At 40.9% G+C, this 18,712-nt stretch overlaps 1 protein-coding gene and 1 long non-coding RNA gene across 3 annotated transcripts; both read right to left on the bottom strand.

Moving 5' to 3' along the window:
* Nucleotides 1-547: 547 nt before the first annotated feature.
* LOC107746659 (uncharacterized) lies at nt 548-3,001 on the bottom strand. Its single transcript, XR_001640721.1, has 2 exons — nt 2,926-3,001; nt 548-2,625 (listed from the first exon to the last, which is right to left on the bottom strand). It is a non-coding gene; the product is annotated as an uncharacterized LOC107746659 (long non-coding RNA).
* An 809-nt stretch (nt 3,002-3,810) lies between these two features.
* LOC107746655 (A-kinase anchor protein 1, mitochondrial-like) lies at nt 3,811-18,560 on the bottom strand. Of its 2 annotated transcripts, none has more exons than XM_016560961.1 (11): nt 18,396-18,560; nt 12,446-14,004; nt 7,200-7,333; nt 6,836-6,962; nt 6,620-6,747; nt 5,470-5,647; nt 5,236-5,386; nt 4,976-5,043; nt 4,819-4,892; nt 4,665-4,730; nt 3,811-4,128 (listed from the first exon to the last, which is right to left on the bottom strand). In XM_016560961.1, exons 2-11 carry the CDS (start codon nt 13,977-13,979, stop codon nt 4,066-4,068), a joined length of 2,523 nt encoding a protein of 840 aa, XP_016416447.1. In that variant the 5' UTR covers nt 13,980-14,004; nt 18,396-18,560; the 3' UTR covers nt 3,811-4,065. The 2 variants fall into 2 exon arrangements, with proteins under 2 accessions (XP_016416447.1, XP_016416448.1); XM_016560962.1 differs by lacking the exon at nt 18,396-18,560 and adding an exon at nt 17,476-17,630.
* Between the last annotated feature and the right edge of the window lie 152 nt (nt 18,561-18,712).

Genomic DNA, 18,712 nt, shown 5'->3' with positions numbered 1-18,712 from the left:
AAGCTAAAGACCTTCTCATGAGTTAACTAGATGACTCCACTTTAGCTTCCTAGCAAATATGAGTAATTCGCCAAGAAAGGCTGCAGAATTAGGATGGATAAAAGCAGTCTCTCATTTAGAAGCGTTTACACTGGCACGTCTCAGAGAATATCCTTGCTCTTGGAAATGTCATTGTTGGGATTACAGAGCTCAAAAGTATGAACTCAGCCTTGGAGAGTGGAAACGTGATTATAAAATGGTCTTTAACTCCCTCTAGAGGTTATGAACTATACCTACTATAAAGTAGAAATGAGCATTTATGTATGCTTATGTCCATCAAAGCTGCATTTATTTGAACAAAATAATACTTGAAACATTACAGTGTAAAACAACTTTTTTTTCCTATTTTAATATATTTTAAAATGTTCATTCCAGTGATAGCAAAGTTAGTGTTCAGTATCACATGACCCTTCAGAAATCATTCTACCTTTAGAGAACACTTCAAACGCTTGATTGGTACAGTATATTACAAGTCACAATGATTTAAAAACTAAAATACGACATGAAATGTTTTTAATAACTTTATTCTCTTTTTTCAATAGATCTGTACAACCAAAGAATCAAACCTTGTAACGAGTCTGGCAAAAACTGACCTGTACATGTCTATGCAGGACTTCTTACACTCATTTAAATAATCAAATGATTAATTATCTAGCTAAGCAAACATTTCAAACCATTCCTACCAACAGAGAACAAATGAGCAGATTTCGCAAGGTGGGGGTGAAAAAAAATAATGTTCCCTTTTGTTTCCTACACTCGCACCAGTGCTTTTACAAAAGTACAGTGAAACACACACACACACATATACATATATATATATATATATATATATATATATACACACACACACACACCTGGACAAGTCTAAAGTAGCGTGATTTGTCATTACAGGAGAGCGGTAGGAACATACAGGAGGACACATTTGAACTGGTGGTAGGAGGCCATGTCAGTCAAGATATGAGCGTATGCGGAGTAATTTGACTTGATCAATAAAAAATCCGTAGAACAAACAGACCTAAAAACAGAACAATGAAACGTTTCGGCTCTGAGGTCGGTGTGGTTCCTTATTTATTCACCTGCTGCAGTGCAGGCAGACCTATTCACGTTCACACAGATCAAGTAACGTTACATCAATTCCTGAAAGAATATGACTAATAATTCTCCTCAAACACAGAAAGGAAAGAAATGAAAGGCTCATACCTGAGATGAACGCAGGACAGTACAGAAACAAGAGCGTGTGAAGAAAATATTGCAGAAAAACTTAGTAGCAAAGCATAGTGGAAACCCGTGTAATGCCCTTCACAGACAACTAAAGCTGAAGTTACTTTCCGACGCTCAGTTCTCATATACTTAGCGCTCTATACTACAACTAAAGTCAGCAGTGTGTATTATGGTTTCAAACTAAAAGTGTAAAAATAAAAGTGTAAAAAAAAACTGTATTTTCTGTTTTATCCAGACTTTTTTCCTGGTTAAGCCAAATATATGCCGTAACAGGGAGCATTTATTTTATTTTTTCACACAGTGGAAAGTTTATCAAGGGCTTTAGAGGCTAACAACTGTAGTGCTAACAATCAAAAAGCCCACAATGCCAAGCTAAAAGCCTGGAAACGTCTCCTGCAAGGACGACCTTAGACATTCTGGAGTCCAACAACATTAGATTAGCAATAATTCAGCAGCAGAAAAAGGGACGAGCCTTGGCCAAAAAGCCATTACATGACTGAAAGCATGATCAATGATAAGATACAAAAAAAGGGATTAATCTCTGTGCCATTATACTTTCACAAATTATACAGTAATAAAGCAGACCTAATGACTTCCCATGTAAAACCAACATAAAAAAAGAGCAATGGATAAGGCTTAAAGCTTTTTATCTTCTCCAAGACAGGTTTGTGTATTGACAAGCTTCTCCTAGTAACCAATTGGATGGGCTGCTGGGATTGGACACCATGTGCCATGTTATTTACAGAATACAAAGAGACATTAATGGCAATGGGTCTACTAGATGTGACGTTATTGCGAGACAGATCTTGAGTGAGACAAAAGCAAGCGGCCCATTACCCAGATGATAATGCGACATGTGAATTGACGTGCTTTAGAGCAAAATTACATGCATACAAAAACACACAGACCCATTGAATGCAGTTCATCCACCCAGAATAGAAGTGCCCTGCTGTCCCGTCACGCAGTAGTGTTCTGGTTTTTGTAGTCATTCATTTAGTGTCCCCACAGGTCAGAATTCGGCGTAAAGGACGGCCTTTTGTCTTCTGTAGCAGCACCATTTGAACTCTAGTGTCACTCTAGGGCTGAAGACTCTGCAGTCTTTCCTATAAAGTTCCAGAGGTCAGGAGGGCACAGACGTCTCCTGGATCAACAGACTCCGTAATCGGTGAAGTAAATGAAGTGACTCTTGGTGTCAGGCCTATTGACGCCAAAGGCTGTTGGAGTCCTAAAGATCCAGAGTGTGGTGAAGAGGGAGGTCATGAGATGGGCTGCGTATCACCCTCAAAGGCCACACTGTTGTACAGACACCAGACATGGAGATGGATGACATGGAGCTGTGGTTGTTTATTCCTTGCCGAACTGTACCTAGATCTACAGATTAGCTTTCCAAAACCCACCCGACTGGATGAAGCCATGATAATGTAAATGCAAACATGATGTCTCAAGTCCCAAGATTACGTCAGCAGCAACAACGCCGAGCCTTAACTGCACCATAGTTATCTTCGTAAATATACTTTTTTTTTTATTACTAAATTTTTCATCCACGGCATGATAATCCACAGTCACAGTCTGATCGGACGGAAAACATGATTTAACCTTTATTTAGTTACAATATCTTAAATTTACAAGAGCACAGAGTCAAGAAAACTTCAGTCCTAACTGTACCTAGATCTACAGATTAGCTTTCCAAAACCCACCCGACTGGATGAAGCCATGATAATGTAAATGCAAACATGATGTCTCAAGTCCCAAGATTACGTCAGCAGCAACAACGCCGAGCCTTAACTGCACCATAGTTATCTTCGTAAATATACTTTTTTTTTTATTACTAAATTTTTCATCCACGGCATGATAATCCACAGTCACAGTCTGATCGGACGGAAAACATGATTAACCTTTATTTAGTTACAATATCTTAAATTTACAAGAGCACAGAGTCAAGAAAACTTCAGTCCTTATTGGTTGTTCGGACGCTTGACTCTTCGTTTTTTTTCTTTCATACAGTACATTGATTTCTTATGCAAGGGGATAGAAAAGAAAAAAGAAAATAGAAAAAGGCAGGATGGAGAGGACAGCAAACCAAAAAAGAAACTCCCGGAGCCAGTGATGCGCACTTCAGGTAGAAGGTGGTGGAGGACACGATGGGGTGAGGAGGACAGAACCTGCAGATATTCATGATGAGTGGTGATAATTAAGGGGCAGGTGTGCCACGAGGTGAGTGAGGAGAGGACCCGACTGGACAGTGAAACACTGGGATGAAGCCATGATAGTGTAAATGCAAAGATGATGTCTCATGACCCAAGATTACGTCAGCAGCAACATCGTTGAGTCTTAACTTCACCATAGTTATCTTCTGAAATGTACTTTTTTTATTATTACTACAGATTTTTCATCCACGGCATGATAATCCACAGTCACAGTCTGATCGGACGGAAAACATGATTTAACCTTTATTTAGTTACAATATCTTAAATTTACAAGAGCACAGAGTCAAGAAAACTTCAGTCCTTATTGGTTGATCGGCCATTGACACTTGACTTCGTTTTTTCCTTTCATACAGTATTGATTTCTTATGCAAGGGGATAGAAAAGAAAAAAGAAAATAGAAAAAGGCAGGATGGAGAGGACAGCAAACCAAAAAAGAAACTCCCGGAGCCAGTGATGCGCACTTCAGGTAGAAGGTGGTGGAGGACACGATGGGGTGAGGAGGACAGAACCTGCAGATATTCATGATGAGTGGTGATAATTAAGGGGCAGGTGGGCCACGAGGTGAGTTAGGAGAGGAGGGCGAGGGAGCTCTGGAGGATCAGAAACTGTCCACCCAAGTGCCATAACCTAAAGTGCGGAAAGTGCGGTTGAGCAGGACCAGCTACAAAAAAAAAAAAAAAAGATACCAAGTAGCATCATGTTATTCATGCTACTCATTATCAAAGACATAAAGGTGAGGTATATTAGCATCCACACCAATGCACTAAAAAGACAGTTCTGTCAACCTGCCACTTTAAATGCTTAAAATCTAAAAGCCAGACGAATTCTGATTGGCTGTCAACATTTTCATTTATCAGCTAGAACAAATCTTTTATCATATGATTCCAGTGATATTGTTTCTCTGTGCCATTATTGTTCTAGTTGTGGCGTGGACTGTGCTATTCTTTTAAATTTAGAATGATTTTAAAAACATATCTGTATACTTTTTATCGTTATAGTTATCCTTGGTGTGAACAAGTTTTAAATGTCAGAATATTCAGTTCTGAATTAAACATTTCTTAAAATAAAATGCTTGAGAAAAAGAAATTATGAACACAGAATACTGAAAAAAAATAAATAAATAAAATAAATGATACTTCATTAATGTTTTCCTCCCTTCTCACTAATAATTTATTAAACAAATCAAATCAATTTTACCTCCTCTCCCACCATGTTCCACATGTGTACTAAGGGAAGTCCTGTATTATTGTCGTAGTTGGTGACCTATATGACAAAATTGCCCATTAAATTATCTGTTGGCTGTAAACATCAACATAAATGTCATCCATTAATGAATGATTTAAAGACTCACTTGTGCCAGCAATGGAACCCCTCTCGTCATCTCTTCCAGTGCAGAATTGGCCTCCGCTGAGAACCGATCCTCTCCTAATGAAGACGTCAACAACAGTGAGATCCAGCTGGAGTGAGGTGATGGAACATTCAACTTAAATTTTTAAATAAATGCAAACCTGGAAGTGGGGCAATGTTGTCCAATAACACTTCTGTTCCTTGGAACGGTAATGTCACGAAGTCCGACCTGAAAATCAAGAATCAGTGAGTCCACAGCACAAGACTATGATAAGAACAACAAATGCAAAAATTATTTCTATATATATTTTAAAACATTTTTATCATGGGTGACATTTGCTTTTTTTTTTTTTTTAAATATAAAGAACTTTACAGAACAGTACGGAAACTTTTACTAATGAATAAAAAAGGCAGGAATAACCTGATCTGTCGAAGGGTGTCAATCTTGACTCTGTCATAGCCACCATAATCAACATATCGGATTTCCACTTCGGTTGAATCTTTGTAGAAGGAGATGACCTGCGCTCGCCACCAGGCTCCATCTACAGCTGGGGCCGCACAAATCACTCCAACTGAAAAAGAGATGAGACCGAGAAAATGTGTTATTTTCTGCAGAAAGAGGAATGTAAAAAAGAGAAAAGGGGGAAAATCTTACCTTCAACAGGCGATGGCAAGGGGGGCGTCCCGGGCTGTGAATAGCACAGGAACATCTGCTGGTCCAGACTGCGCAGGGCGTGATACGTAGGGTGAGTGTGCTGTTGAACAAACAGGTGACCGGCTGATACAATGTTCACCACGATCACCTCGACCGTCACCCCATTGGGCAACAAAAGCTGTAACAGACAGATCCAATGAAGCACTATGTTAAAATGCCAAGTGTCTTGGACTCTGCAGTTTAAATCATTTAGGACAGAACTACGTTCGGGTTAATGTTTGACAAAAATAAAAAGATCCCTGAAAGAAAGTCAGAATCCTGCTTTAGGGTAGGGACACACCAAACCGTCGCCAAAGAACTATTACAGGGGTGGCGAACGTCAGTCCTGGAGAGCCGCAGCCCTGCAGAGTTTTGCTTCAACCCTAATCAAACACACCTGAACAAGCTAATCAAGGTCTGAACAGTTACTAGGAAGCTACAGGCAGGTGAGCTTTAATTAGGGTTGGAGCTGAACTCTGCAGTGCTGCGGCTCTCCAGGACCGGAGTTCGCCACCGCTGAACTAGTACTTAAGAAAGCCAACTGTGGAGCCTCACATCGCCTGCGTCATGGCAAAAATGTTGCGCTAGAGCACATCAGACAGACTACAGCCGACAGCCAACTAGCATGTATGCTTGCCCTTGCATGAGAGAACATAACTCTTCCATACCAGCAGGTGGCAGTAATCTGCATTCAGCATTCAAACAGGAAAACCGGAAGAGCTAGAACTGTGGCTATACAAACAAAGCAATGTAGCTTTCAATCACGTCTGCAAAGCTGTGAATAAAGAAAGAAACTCATAGAATGACAGATGTGTGCATTCCCTCTTTAATCCGTCATTGGTTGCTTTCGTCAGTTACGTTTTTTTCTTGTGTGCTCATTCACTAAGCTGAATAGCGAGGTGGAGTTCTCTCTCGTAAATGAGCTCCGCCACAGATTCGACATAAGGAATTGACCGCAAAAAAAAGCCGACTAGAGCCAACCATTTGGAACCAAAAAAAGGCAGACCGACACTCAAAAACCACCTGACATTGCCCGACCGTCAGCTTGGTGTGTCCCGGCTTTAGACGGTAGCTGCCCATGTAGTCTGCAGGAGGTAGGGGACAATCTTACCCAGGAAGTCATGGGCAGAGAGGGCAGCGTTAGCGGTGGGGGAGGTGGGGCGTACAAGTTGGTCAGGTCCAAGTCTTTGAACTTCTTCCCAATCAAGGCCAGCGCCTTATCTACCTGCTGCTGGGTTCCTAAGAAACAAACAAATCCACAAAAACAATCAATTCAAGAAGGCCATGGATGAACCAAGATTGTGGCCTTTCATAGAGACTCACTTACCCTCTATATGGCAGATCTGAAACTCTTGAGTGTAAGGCAGGGTTGAAATGTAGATCTTAGCACCAGAGCTCTGCTTCAGGAAGCTCACGTATCTCCCTTGTTTGCCGATTAGCCGCCCCACTAGATGCTACAAAATCAGAGGAGAACCACAGATATCAAAGCAAGTTTTAATTTATTCATACAAAAGGTAAGAAAGCTAGCACACTGACAAAAGCTGCTGTGCTTTGACATTCAGATAAAGAGCTGTTAACCAACATCTGCCTGAGTTTTCCTTAAAAACTGCTAAAATACTTTAAGAAAAACTTTTGATTGATGGCTGAAGTACTAAATGTGAAGCAGAATTAAGTGTATAAGGGAATCGTACCTTTGGCACCTCAATCTCCCACACAATAAGCTCAGAGCTCTGTGATTGACAGGTCTGGCTGCCACTCGGCTGGCTGTCTCCCACCCCCAAGGTCGAACAGCTGTCCACTGAATCCATGCTATTCACATCTGAACCTGTTGAGGGGGAAAAAAAGAAAAAATGTGTCAATTTATAAACAAACTATCATTTCATTGACTTCAACAAATGTTTGTAAAATTTAATAAAAAACAATTCAAGCATCTATTTAACAATAATTTGCTTTAAGATTAATATAAACGTAATAAAATAATTTGTTATAGGCCTACATAAAATACACATACATAAAAAGGTAAAATATAATAATTCATCTAAATAAAAAATGCCTGGCAACTGAACAAACAAATGTTACCAGCAACTAATCTTGAGATATTGTGCATATGGTAAAAAATATTGTATACATTGCACATACACACATATATATATATATACACACACACACACACACACAAAACACAAACATAAAAACATATCAAATAAACTAAATAAATTTATGAAAAAAGTATGTTAGGATAATAATTTAAAAAAAAATAATAATCACCTGCAACTAATCCCAAAATGTTCTGGACATCGTAAAAACTATAGTCAGCGTAGTTGGGAAAAAAGGGCATCCATTCCACACACGCTACAGACAACATCACTGCAACTTATATCGATGACTTTCAGGGGGTCTAAACAGGCCATTCTTTAACAGACATTCAAACGCAAATGCCTGCTTAGCCAGGTCATCACTGTTTGCTAAGCAACCATGGGGTAACAATAACAAACACAACTAATACAGCTGAGAAGGACCATTGACAAACAAAACAACCAGCCTCTTCCCTCAGGACAAGAAGCACTGCCACCTTTGTTCTTGACTCATACCATTAAAGCAGTATGCTTATGACAAAGTGCTCTTCTGTTTACGGACACTTTTTTCTACTACTTGACAGTGTCAATAATTGTCCATTTACTTGGTTTTAACTAAAAAGCAAGCAAGAATCAAGGTTCGGTTACATTTTCTCCTTTTTTCAAGTGAGGTTGGGCTGAGACACTAGCAGCTTCCAGTCTCCACACCCTTCTTAGGTCACAATAGGGCCTTTCGCACCGCTTTAGTTACAGAACTAAATGTACAGTACTAAAGTACTAGGACGATTTTGCGCTTACTATTTCCCAGTAACATTTAAAGGGTTTAATTCGCACCGACAGTGGAAAGTCGACGTATATGTAAAGCGATTGAAAGAACGGAAAGGAGGACTAAGAATCTCCAACGACAACTGGCAGTGCTACATTTGTTACAAGTGCCTGCACTTCAGCGTCCGTCCATCTATCGCTGTTCTCCATACTTGCGTAATAAGTTGACACAATGTTTACAGTATGTTCACATGGCGTTTTAAATCATGGCGGGTGAGGGCGTTTTTGTACGCATTTGGCCAATCAATGTTTACTTACGTCATGGGTAGTACCAGTTGTGCTGGTTAGACCCTGCTCCGGAGTAGTGCTGTGTTCAAAATATCGATACGACGATTTATCGTCACAGAGATTTGACGATACAGCTGACCCTGTATCGATATTGTGGCAGGTGTGCAGCAGTGAACCACGCTTAATTTGTTTAAAATTTTACAACGTTTAAAATTGAGTAGAAAAGTGCGAGGTTTCTAAAAAAGAATGAATAGAGCATATATAGGCTACAACAAGGTTTAATCTGGCCGCAGAGGAACACAACTGGGTTGCCTGATATAAAGAGACGTAATCCCCAAAACAAGAGCTTTACACTTGCGCAATACGGAGATATCTGCTAAGTGTGCTACTTATCTTTGTCAACCTGGCAACCATGTGCACACGCGCTCTCTCTCCACTGTGGATAAACGCGCTTGCTTTCTGAAAACAGCGGTTAGCTTGCAGTTTAGCGATCTCCACTTCAATATTCTATTCTCAGAAAAGTGTAATTCATCAACTGTTCATTTATGACACACAGAGAGAGAGAGAGAGAGAGAGAGAGAGAGGCTGTGTATGTATGAATTACCACCGTTTTGCCGCGTTTCTCTATTAACAGTAAAGCCGTGGCTTTAATTCCTTTAGAAACTGATGCTACCAGCTCCTTGTTGTGAAAGATAATGTAGCTCTTGAGCGATTAAGCTATTTAGTTGATAAAACTGCGGGGCAGCGCTAAAAAGTGTGTCCCTGAATGTCTTTGTAGAGATTGTGTTAATTTGTGCAATGATAACCTACCAGCAATGTTAAGATGATTTAAATATATTAGAATGAGTACATTACAATATACATTTATTAGAACGAGTACATTATTATTTATGGGCTTAAAAACAAGATGCAAACAATCAGAATATTGTACCTGGTGGGGAGTGCACAATGTAAACATGAAACATATGCCATTACCTATATTGTACTGTGGTACAGTTATGGAGGCCCTTCATAATGCAGAGGTCAACTGCCTGCTCTGCCAATAGTTAGAAATGGCACTATAGTAAGCAGTGTTTAATAAACAGCTGTTTTTCTAAATTCTGCTGAGGTGAAATTCAGTGCAGTCATGTATCGTGATATGTATCGTACCGTGGCCTCTGTATCGTGATACATATCGTATCGTGATTTTGCTGGTGATACACAGCCCTACTCTGGAGTAGGAGCTAATTTGGTTCTCGAAAAAGGCAGTCCGGTACTAAAATCGCACCTAGTTCCGTCTGTGCGAAAACGCCAAGAAGTGGGTAGTTCCACAATTAGTTCTGGTACTATGAAAAGGTTCCCGCGGTGCGAAAGGCCCTAATATGGAGATAGCAAGAGCTGGTGTGATGACACCTCACAAGGGTTCAGGCAAATCACTCACACACCCCACACGAGGGCTTCCGGTCATCAAATCAACAGAGAAATACTCAGTCTGTCTTAAAAAAAAAAATAAAAATACTGCAAATGGTCAGTGTGCCAGTATCACCACGTTCTGGTGAAAACACCTGCTGGCTAACTAATAACAGACTTACTCCTGGCCATTTCCAACACCTGCTAGTAAGCAGGGGGAGTTAAAAAAGCAAGATGGCTCTGATATCCATTTAAGGAAGTTACTGTAGTAGGGAGCAGTAAAACAGCCGTGCACATGCAGTTGTGCTCATGTAACATACGCTGTTTGGGAATTCGAGCATCTGAGGTTTCCAAAGACTCTATTCACAGTTTGAGAGGTACCCTTGACTCAGGCTTTTTGTACTACTACATCTGGCCAAATGTCAAGAAGAGTACTGACGCTTGTTGGATTTAAACAAAAAACAAAGCTAATTGAAACAACAAGCATGACAGTAAACAATCACAGACCTTTGCACCTTCATTTTGGATGAAAACTTTTGCCGAAATTTCCTTTACGCTAGATTTGCACCAGCAAACATTTGGCACAATGCAACGAGTGAATTATGTAGGGAAAAAGCAAACCTAGAGTGTTTTGTATCAACAATGCACAATGAGCATACACGCAACCCACACTTTTAAGTGGACCGCAATCAAACAACCTACCGAGATTGAGTTCATGTTTTCAAGTGTTCAAAACTGCAAGATGCTCTGAGACCAATGAAATGAACTGAATTCGCAATGTTCACAGTTCACACTTAAATGAGAATTCTTTCATCCTTTACTCTCCTTCATATCACTCCAAATCTGTTTTGATTGTATTTCTCCTACAACACACAATACACAATATTTTGAAGAATGTTGCAACAGTTCTGGGGCCTCATTTATAACCGTTGCGTACGCACAAAACCTGCCCTGAAAGAGGCATACAGCACTTCCTATGCAAAAGGTGGGATTTATAAAAAAACTTGACTGGAAAATTTGCACACCTGCACACAAACTCTGACACATGCATACGGACTTTTTTTCCTGGAGAGAGAAAAGTAATGAAGTAAACAATAATTTTAAACTGTTTTCATTTCATCATATATCTTTAAACTAAACTGCACATCTCCTGTTATGAGAAAATATTTTTATCAAGAACAATGATCAATGATGCACAGTAACTTTGATATTGTGGCGGACACTGCTGGATTCGGTCTATTGTCCGGTTTGAATAGGTCCAATGATAACAGCTTACTGTACAACCACAGCTGCACAGAGGTGTTGATGTCTTGTGAAGGCATTGCCACAACATAACGAAAAATACCACTGTAATTGAAGGAAACGGTAGACTTGAAGAAAACGGTAAGATTTGCACATTTCCTTTTTAAAATACTTTGTCAGTGACGCGCAGAGTCAGATAATTGTATTTACACTGCAATAAATATAGGCCTATATTTTACCACTAAAACTAGCTAAAGGATGCTCACCTTATCAGCAACTGCAACTGTAATTTAATTTAATTTGAATTTTTAAAAACAATTGAAATATTATTTGGCCAGAGGAAATGAATGAGATCAACTCTATTCTAAATTATTTTTCTGAGAACTATTTTAAACAGTTTTTTATGGATATTTTGATATATTTATTCTAAAACATAAGGATACTGGATGATTTTTAGCAATAAAAAATTATGAGTATGACACAAATGACATTTACAGTCCGTATCTCATATTTCCTTAATGTCTTGTACCTTTGACGGTGTTAAACATGGTGTCACGTGGATGGGAATATGCATAGAAATGATATGCAGATGAGGATATTCATAGTAAAACTAGGCGTTGTAAGCTCCATATATGGTTATTTCGGGGAGAAGTCGGGGTGGAGATGCACATACGCACAATCTTTCCCTGCCCTGACTGGGATTTATAAAGGGATTTTTTTGCAGGTTCTGGCGTAACTTTTGTGCGTAGGCAAAATCTAGCTTTTGTGCCTACGTACACTTTTATGATGAAATCTACAGAGTTTTATAAATGAGACCCCTGGTCCGTTTAGTGAAAGACAATGGGGTCAAAACAATTAACCCCACAGTCTTTAATTATATGAACAAAGTGCCTTTTTTTAAATATCTTGCGTTCCACAGATGAGAGCCTGAGTAAGGTTAATTGATGAAAAGTTACTCATTAAAAGTTTCTGATTGTGCAAACTTAGTAGTGTGCAGGATTTATATTTTTGTACTTATCCAACATCCCTATGATTAATTCAGGTGTGCGAGGCACTATATAAGAAGAAAGTAAAACAGCTTCAGAATGACTTCAGGGAGACTAAATGACAGAACCGTCATTGTTGCATTAACTATCCATTTAAGCCCTGTCGTTAAATTCTTATTAACTGTAACTCACCTCCTGATTGGTCAGCTTCTACCTCACTAGCAGCGCCATTCCTAAAGCCTGTTCCATTCAGCCGTGCTGCCTCGCAAACCGTAGCCACGTTTTCTGCGGTAAGCGGAGACTCCTGAGGGGCAATTAGAGAAAGACTCTCCTGCAGTCCATCTCCTTGACCCTCAGAGGCCCTACAAGTCCCTGAAATTTGAATGAGGTCCTCTTTACTCTCAGACACGTTCGAGGACAACCCTGTGCTGTGGAGATCCTCACTGCTGATGCCATCCTCTGACTGGCACGTGCTACATCCTGAGTCTTCCACCAGAGCTTCCTCTGCCTGCAGCTTGGCCAGAACCGGCGTAGACTCCAACTGTTCCCCAGACGGCACAGTCAACGAGCCTCTTTCCTTCTCATTATTCGGCATCTTCCAGAGCGAAGGCACCAGACAACTGTTGACGATGTCTTCTGCTATCTGCACCGCCCGTGACTCTGCGCTTTCCACACTCGCTGGAGGTATACGCGACTCCACTTCCTTACCATTTACAGCCGGCGTGCTGCTGTCGGACGCTTCAGAGCCCTTGCTGTACCGGGACTCACAGCTGCTGACCGCCATGACCTCCTGGGTGGCTGCCGAGATGACTTCAGTGATCAGCCCTGTCGCAAGACGCTGGAGCTCCTGCATGTCTGGACTGGTCTCGGCCGGCAAGCCCAGGTCTCCGTTTTCATGGTGCCGAGCCTCCGTGGAGCCTTCTGAAAGGGGTGTGCTGGTGGAGTTAGGGAACGGGGTCAGGGTTAGTGGCGTTTTCAGGCTGCAGGTTTCCAGCAAGACAGCCTCACTCTCTGTTGAAGATGTAGCGGTGGGCAGCTCATCTTTTAAAAGGTCAGCCGAGAGATTCTGAGTGCAAGTCGGTGCTGAGGTTTCAGCGGCCACCTCTCCCTCAGGTTCAGGTCGCTCTGCTTTGGCAAGCTCTGCGGGACGCTGCTTAGTTAGTGGTTGGTTTTCGACCTGCTTCTTGATTGAACCAGTGCTTGTTAGATCTGACAGTAACTGGCTTGAAGGTTTGTTGCCAACGCCGGCCTCTGGTCCTTTGTGAGGAGTGCTCTCCTCCACTGTTTTTGTTGGGGTTGAAGATGACACAGGAGTTGTTGTCTCTGGGTGGCTTTGTGGGGGGACTGATTTTGTACCGCTCTGAGGAGCGTTTAGCTGTCCACTGGCCAACACAACTGGAGGGGCGCCAAGAGCCTCCCCCGCAGTGGTTTTTAGCACCGGCGTGTGTATCTCCGCTACAACTTCCTGCTCAACAGCTCTGTGCTCTTTGGCCTTGACTTTGTCTCGGCTGGTTCTGCGGTGTGTGCTGCTGGCCGCGGGGCAGCTCTTGTCGACCATCCCATTGCTGCCCTCACCAGAGGAGGTTCGCAAGCCCATAACCGACCCCTCTTCACTGTCGTGGCTGGTGATTCGCTCTTTCTTGCGGGAGATGTACCACCACCAGCCTATGAGCGCCAGCACTCCAGGAAGCGTATACGGAACAAAGGACCGGAACCTCAGTGGCATCTCCTCTAGACCCTAGCAGCTACACCTGCAGATCAACACAAGGAAAAATTATTAGACAAACCGTGTCAAAGCAAAATGAAAAAGGAAATTATGGTGACAGGTTGCACATATTGTTTCTATAAAGGACAAACAATAAACCTGACATAGACATTAAGCTTAACCATTCAGTCTCGTTACTATAGTTTATATATCTATTTACATTTAGTCATTTACCAGACGCTTTTATCCAAAGCAATAGAACCAACCAAAACATAAATGTGTGTGTAAAACGTTAACAAGAAACTAAAGTTTATCATTAACTACAAATAAACATTTAGTCCCAAAAGTACCCAACCACTACTGAATTGAAGATTATTTTGGCCTATTTGTAATCCTATTACCCATTCTAGTGATTTTTTCTTTAATTTTAATGTTTATTTAATGAAAACTGTTATTTATTATTATTATTTTGCAATAACCAAATTACTGTACATTGTCCCAGTTACAACAGCTACCTTATTTAAATGAGTAAATGGACATGACATATTAAGAAGAGTTGATTTTTATTGTTTTATTTATTTATTTATTTTTTCAGTGATTTGAGAGACATGAATCAAGTACAGCATTTTTAGCTGGAAACTAGTTGAAAACATTTGACCACAGACAGGCCAATCAGAAAGTATTCCAGAGAGCTGTGTAATAAAAGGGTTTATTTCTTGTTTAAGATGTGTTGCCTTTAGGAAGAAATGAAAGAATGGGTGACTCATCATAATCTTGGGAAATTATACCTTGTCAACATTTATTCCTTTGTCTTGTTCACAAGTCTGTGTATCATCTAGAAAACAACTAGCTCATGGTTATGTAAGATGCATGGGCACTAAAACATCTTCCATGTGAGATTTCCCGGCCTGAAATTGCGTCCCAGTCCGGCCCTGCTTCCATGGAATTATTATATATACAGGTGATCACATAGTATGTAATAAAAATAAACTGCATCCTTCCAAGACAAAGAACAAGATCTAGAAATAACAGAAACAGGTAATCAAAACTTGTGAATCTTAAATTGTTTTTTTTTAATTACATAACATATTGCTTTGTTTGCAGCACTTTTGGCCTGACTGCTTTACAGTAAGAGAGGGGAGAGTTCTAGGCAGCCATGCAGAAACTTCAGGGACAATATCACATGGCTGACATTCAACCTCAGAGGGTGCTGAGAGCTACGTGCAATGTGTACCTCACTGCTATTGGCCGGGAGGGGCATCCTTTCAGAGTTAAAAAAGGACATTCATGCATGCATTTCCATCACAGGGACAGCAAATCCCAGTCTCCAGAGGAGGAGGAACACATCATATACAAACCCCTCCCATTCACTCCTGTACATAGTAACCAAAAATAAAGGGGTTTCGGTTTCTCTTCAGCTCCCAGATAGCATTTCAGAAGACAGCCTGCTGTTAGCCTCTCTGACTGTCAAGAAATAGTGACTATTGAGCATGTAGCGTAAGGAATGACAAATATATCGCAAGAAAGAAACCAAAGTTGGATCTTAATGTGGAAAACATTTAGAAATACACTAAAAATTCAGTATCTAAATATATTTAAGTACAAAGTTATAACCATGTCTTGACCATTTGAACTTTTTTATTTTTTTAAATTTGCACTCATTCAGTCTTGCCTGTATACCTTGTTGCTGTAAATGGCTCTGTTAAAATCTCATCATATTTAGAATCATATGATATCAATTACTTAAGCATTCCTGGAAAATTTACGGGCGGTACGGTGGAACACTAACAGGTTAAATTAAAGCTTATATTTTCAATTTAATATCAATGCACCAATGGATATTACTGTCAGTCGATAATCTTTCATCTTAGACAAAAGCATCGTGTTAGGCTTCTGTGAACGGTAAATCCCACCTTGTCTGATTTTATTGACCATCTCAATCATTTTGAAATTGAGCGCTGATAGACTGCTGAAGATATAACTTAGTTTTTATAACTATGTTGTAACTTTTAAAACTTTTGTAATCCTGGGGGGGGGGGGGGGCCCTCTATGGTGGTTACAGCCCTGTTTAAGTGCCATGCTAACAGAATCTGAAGGATCAATTATTTAAAAGTTCCTTATATCATTAGCAGGATCAATGTCAAACATGATGCCGATGCTATAATATTCCCTAAAATGCATCACTTGGCATCTCTGTACAGCATAGCAGGAAAATTAGTAGATTACTCAGATCGTAGTGTTGACCACATTCCTCAAGCTCAAAATGAACAAACAAATATTATGGAAAATTATTGTTTATAAATGACAAAACAAACCAAAATCTGGCCCCAAAGTAGCTAGTCCCTACTAAGCGACAGCATCACTCTTAAGTTTAATATTGGTGTTAACGAAGATTTGAGTTACAAGAGGATTTGAGGGTTACAAAATCCGCAAACCTCTTAGAAAATGTACAGAAGAAAATCTCACAAAGCATTTATTTTGGCCCCCAGAAATTGAACAACAAAAAAACAACACTATCAATTAAAGTTTTACAATATTAATTTTAAGTGCCACATAAATGATTTCGCCCTTCACCAAACACAATTTCTATATATCAGACATTAGTAGCTTTCACTTTTCTCTACTGCAAGAAATTGTAATTGCACTATGGAGGGTTGGTCACACAATGCAAAAGCCATAATATTAATACTACACTGTCTGTTAACGCTATCAGTGTCGAGAGCACGTTTCAAGCAGCCATGTCAACCGAATGTAGTCACATGCTGTAGTTTCTGCCCAGTAAAGTCCTCCTGAACCAGTTTCAGCCCTGTGTTCACCTTCAGCACGAGGTTAAATAAACGCTCGGCGAGTTAACGCTCAGTGTCAGATCATGGCCTGGGCGCGTGCGCGAGCGGACCATAGAGAAAGAACCGAGCGCGTGCTGCACGGTGGCCCGTTCGACCTTGGGGAGGTGTGTTGTTGACGGAGAGGGCACCGTAGCCAGTCATTCGCGCAACACGTTACATACGAACCCATTGATCGCAAGTAAGCGGCTTACTAGTGCTGCTGCATTCAGAATACAAAAGCGAACCTGCGAACACTCCGGCTCTTGAGGTGATACTGACGCGCACCGGCTGCTGCTGGAGAATTACACCGGAGAGCGTTTTTATCACACTGGCACTGCGGCGAAAGTCAATGATATAACACGACATAATTTGTGCATAAAAGTGCACGTCTTGACTGAGACAAAATAGACACCTTGCGGCCAGATGTCTACCAGGTTGCATTGCATGCTGCGCGTGTTAGCAGTCAGGCTAACTGTTCACTGCTGCTATAAAGACTGATAAGCGAAATGAAAGAAATAAAAGCAGAAGCTTCCACTGTTTATGACAGCAATGAAACCACACGCATAACCGAGGTGATTAAATAAAGAAAAGCACGCATAACCAGTTAGCGAGGTGATATTGACCTACAGTACGCGTGGTAGGCCGCTGAATGAATTAAAGCCCCATGCAGTTATTCAGTCTGAAGTACTGACCGCTTCAAGTATCTTGACTTTAAACCGATTCCACCGGGGTAACGCTCCACCAAGCCCTCCTCCTTCACAGCGGCCCTGAATTATCCATGAGTTCACAGAAACCGCTCGTCCATGTGGCTCGGTACATAATTCAGCTGAATGAAGGTGTGAATTGACTTCAAGGCACAAAGAACAAAGAGCATATGTTCTCCCTGTCATACTCCAAAATGACCACACAAATGATAATAGCTCCAAGTAAAATTAGGATTTGGACCTTAAAATATGGAAACGACAATTCCCTAATGGAAAATCCAGATTATAATGGCTTCTAGCTGGTCCTTAGTTGGTAGGACCAGCAACAAATCAGCTACCAGCTGGTGAAACCATCTTAAAATGGTAAAGATGGTTTGTGGAATATGTAACTTAACCTGGCCAACCAGCTACTGATCAACTTAAAAACTACGTTAGGTAACGTTACTATGTTCCAAAACATGGTCGTAGCAGCTGAAGGTGGTCAAGATGATTTTTTTGCTAAATAGTATAAGGTCTGTTAGCTACTAATGAGAGATTTTACTGCGGTTCCTCAATTAGACGACTTTAAATAATGTGCAAGACCTGTTATTTATCCATTAGAGTTGAACTCAGATTTGGCGACACCGTTAGCCGCTATAGCTAAAGCGTTCCAGGCGCTTTTGGATAGCGGATAGCACTGGCGCAATGTCAAACATATGCTGTCGAACCAATGAAGGTGGAAATCATTTTTGAAGTTGAAATGGCTGCATGTGAGATGGTTAAAATTTGCTTGAATGTCAAGCAAAAGGCGACAGCAGGACTAATCAGAGGCGGCTAAAATGGGCTCCCTCTGCGCTATTTAAGCTTCACCTATCAGCATATATGAGGTAACGTTAAGTTAAAACCCCGAACTCACGGTTTATACTCACTGTGTTTATGCGTCCCTCGCACCGCCACCGTATAATATTAATGTTACGTGTTCAAGGCCCAGCACAATCCCAACGTGTCCCCCCCGCTTTGCGTGTGTATGTGTATGTCTTGTCTCTCCTACCCACGTGTTGACCGTCCTAACGCACACTCTAAAAACAGAGACGCATCAGCTGATCAAGTCTCGCGATAAGTCCGCTGTCAGCGTTAATGTATGGATGCATCGCGAGATCACAGTGGTCTCGGACTTCACGAGGCTGCCGAAGACGTTACGGAGTCGTTTCTTTATAATGTTGAGGGAATAAGTAAATGTGACAGA

Source organism: Sinocyclocheilus rhinocerous, unplaced genomic scaffold (genome assembly GCF_001515625.1).
Source record: "Sinocyclocheilus rhinocerous isolate Xijiao unplaced genomic scaffold, SAMN03320098_v1.1 scaffold259, whole genome shotgun sequence".
NCBI classification, from domain to species: domain Eukaryota; kingdom Metazoa; phylum Chordata; class Actinopteri; order Cypriniformes; family Cyprinidae; genus Sinocyclocheilus; species Sinocyclocheilus rhinocerous.
The sequence above is the reverse complement of the archived record's forward strand: the minus strand, read 5'-3'. Positions and strand labels throughout refer to the sequence as shown.

What these genes read in the sequence shown, in the direction of transcription:
- LOC107746655 (XM_016560961.1), bottom strand. Translation starts at nt 13,979, where the DNA reads ATGCCACTGAGGTTCCGGTCCTTTGTTCCGTATACGCTTCCTGGAGTG. An exon ending in AGAAGCTGACCAATCAGGAG is followed by an intron (nt 7,334 to 12,445) that starts GTGAGTTACAGT and finishes CCCCCTCAACAG; the next exon opens with GTTCAGATGTGAATAGCATG. An exon ending in CTCTGCCCATGACTTCCTGG is followed by an intron (nt 5,648 to 6,619) that starts GTAAGATTGTCC and finishes TGTCTGTTACAG; the next exon opens with CTTTTGTTGCCCAATGGGGT.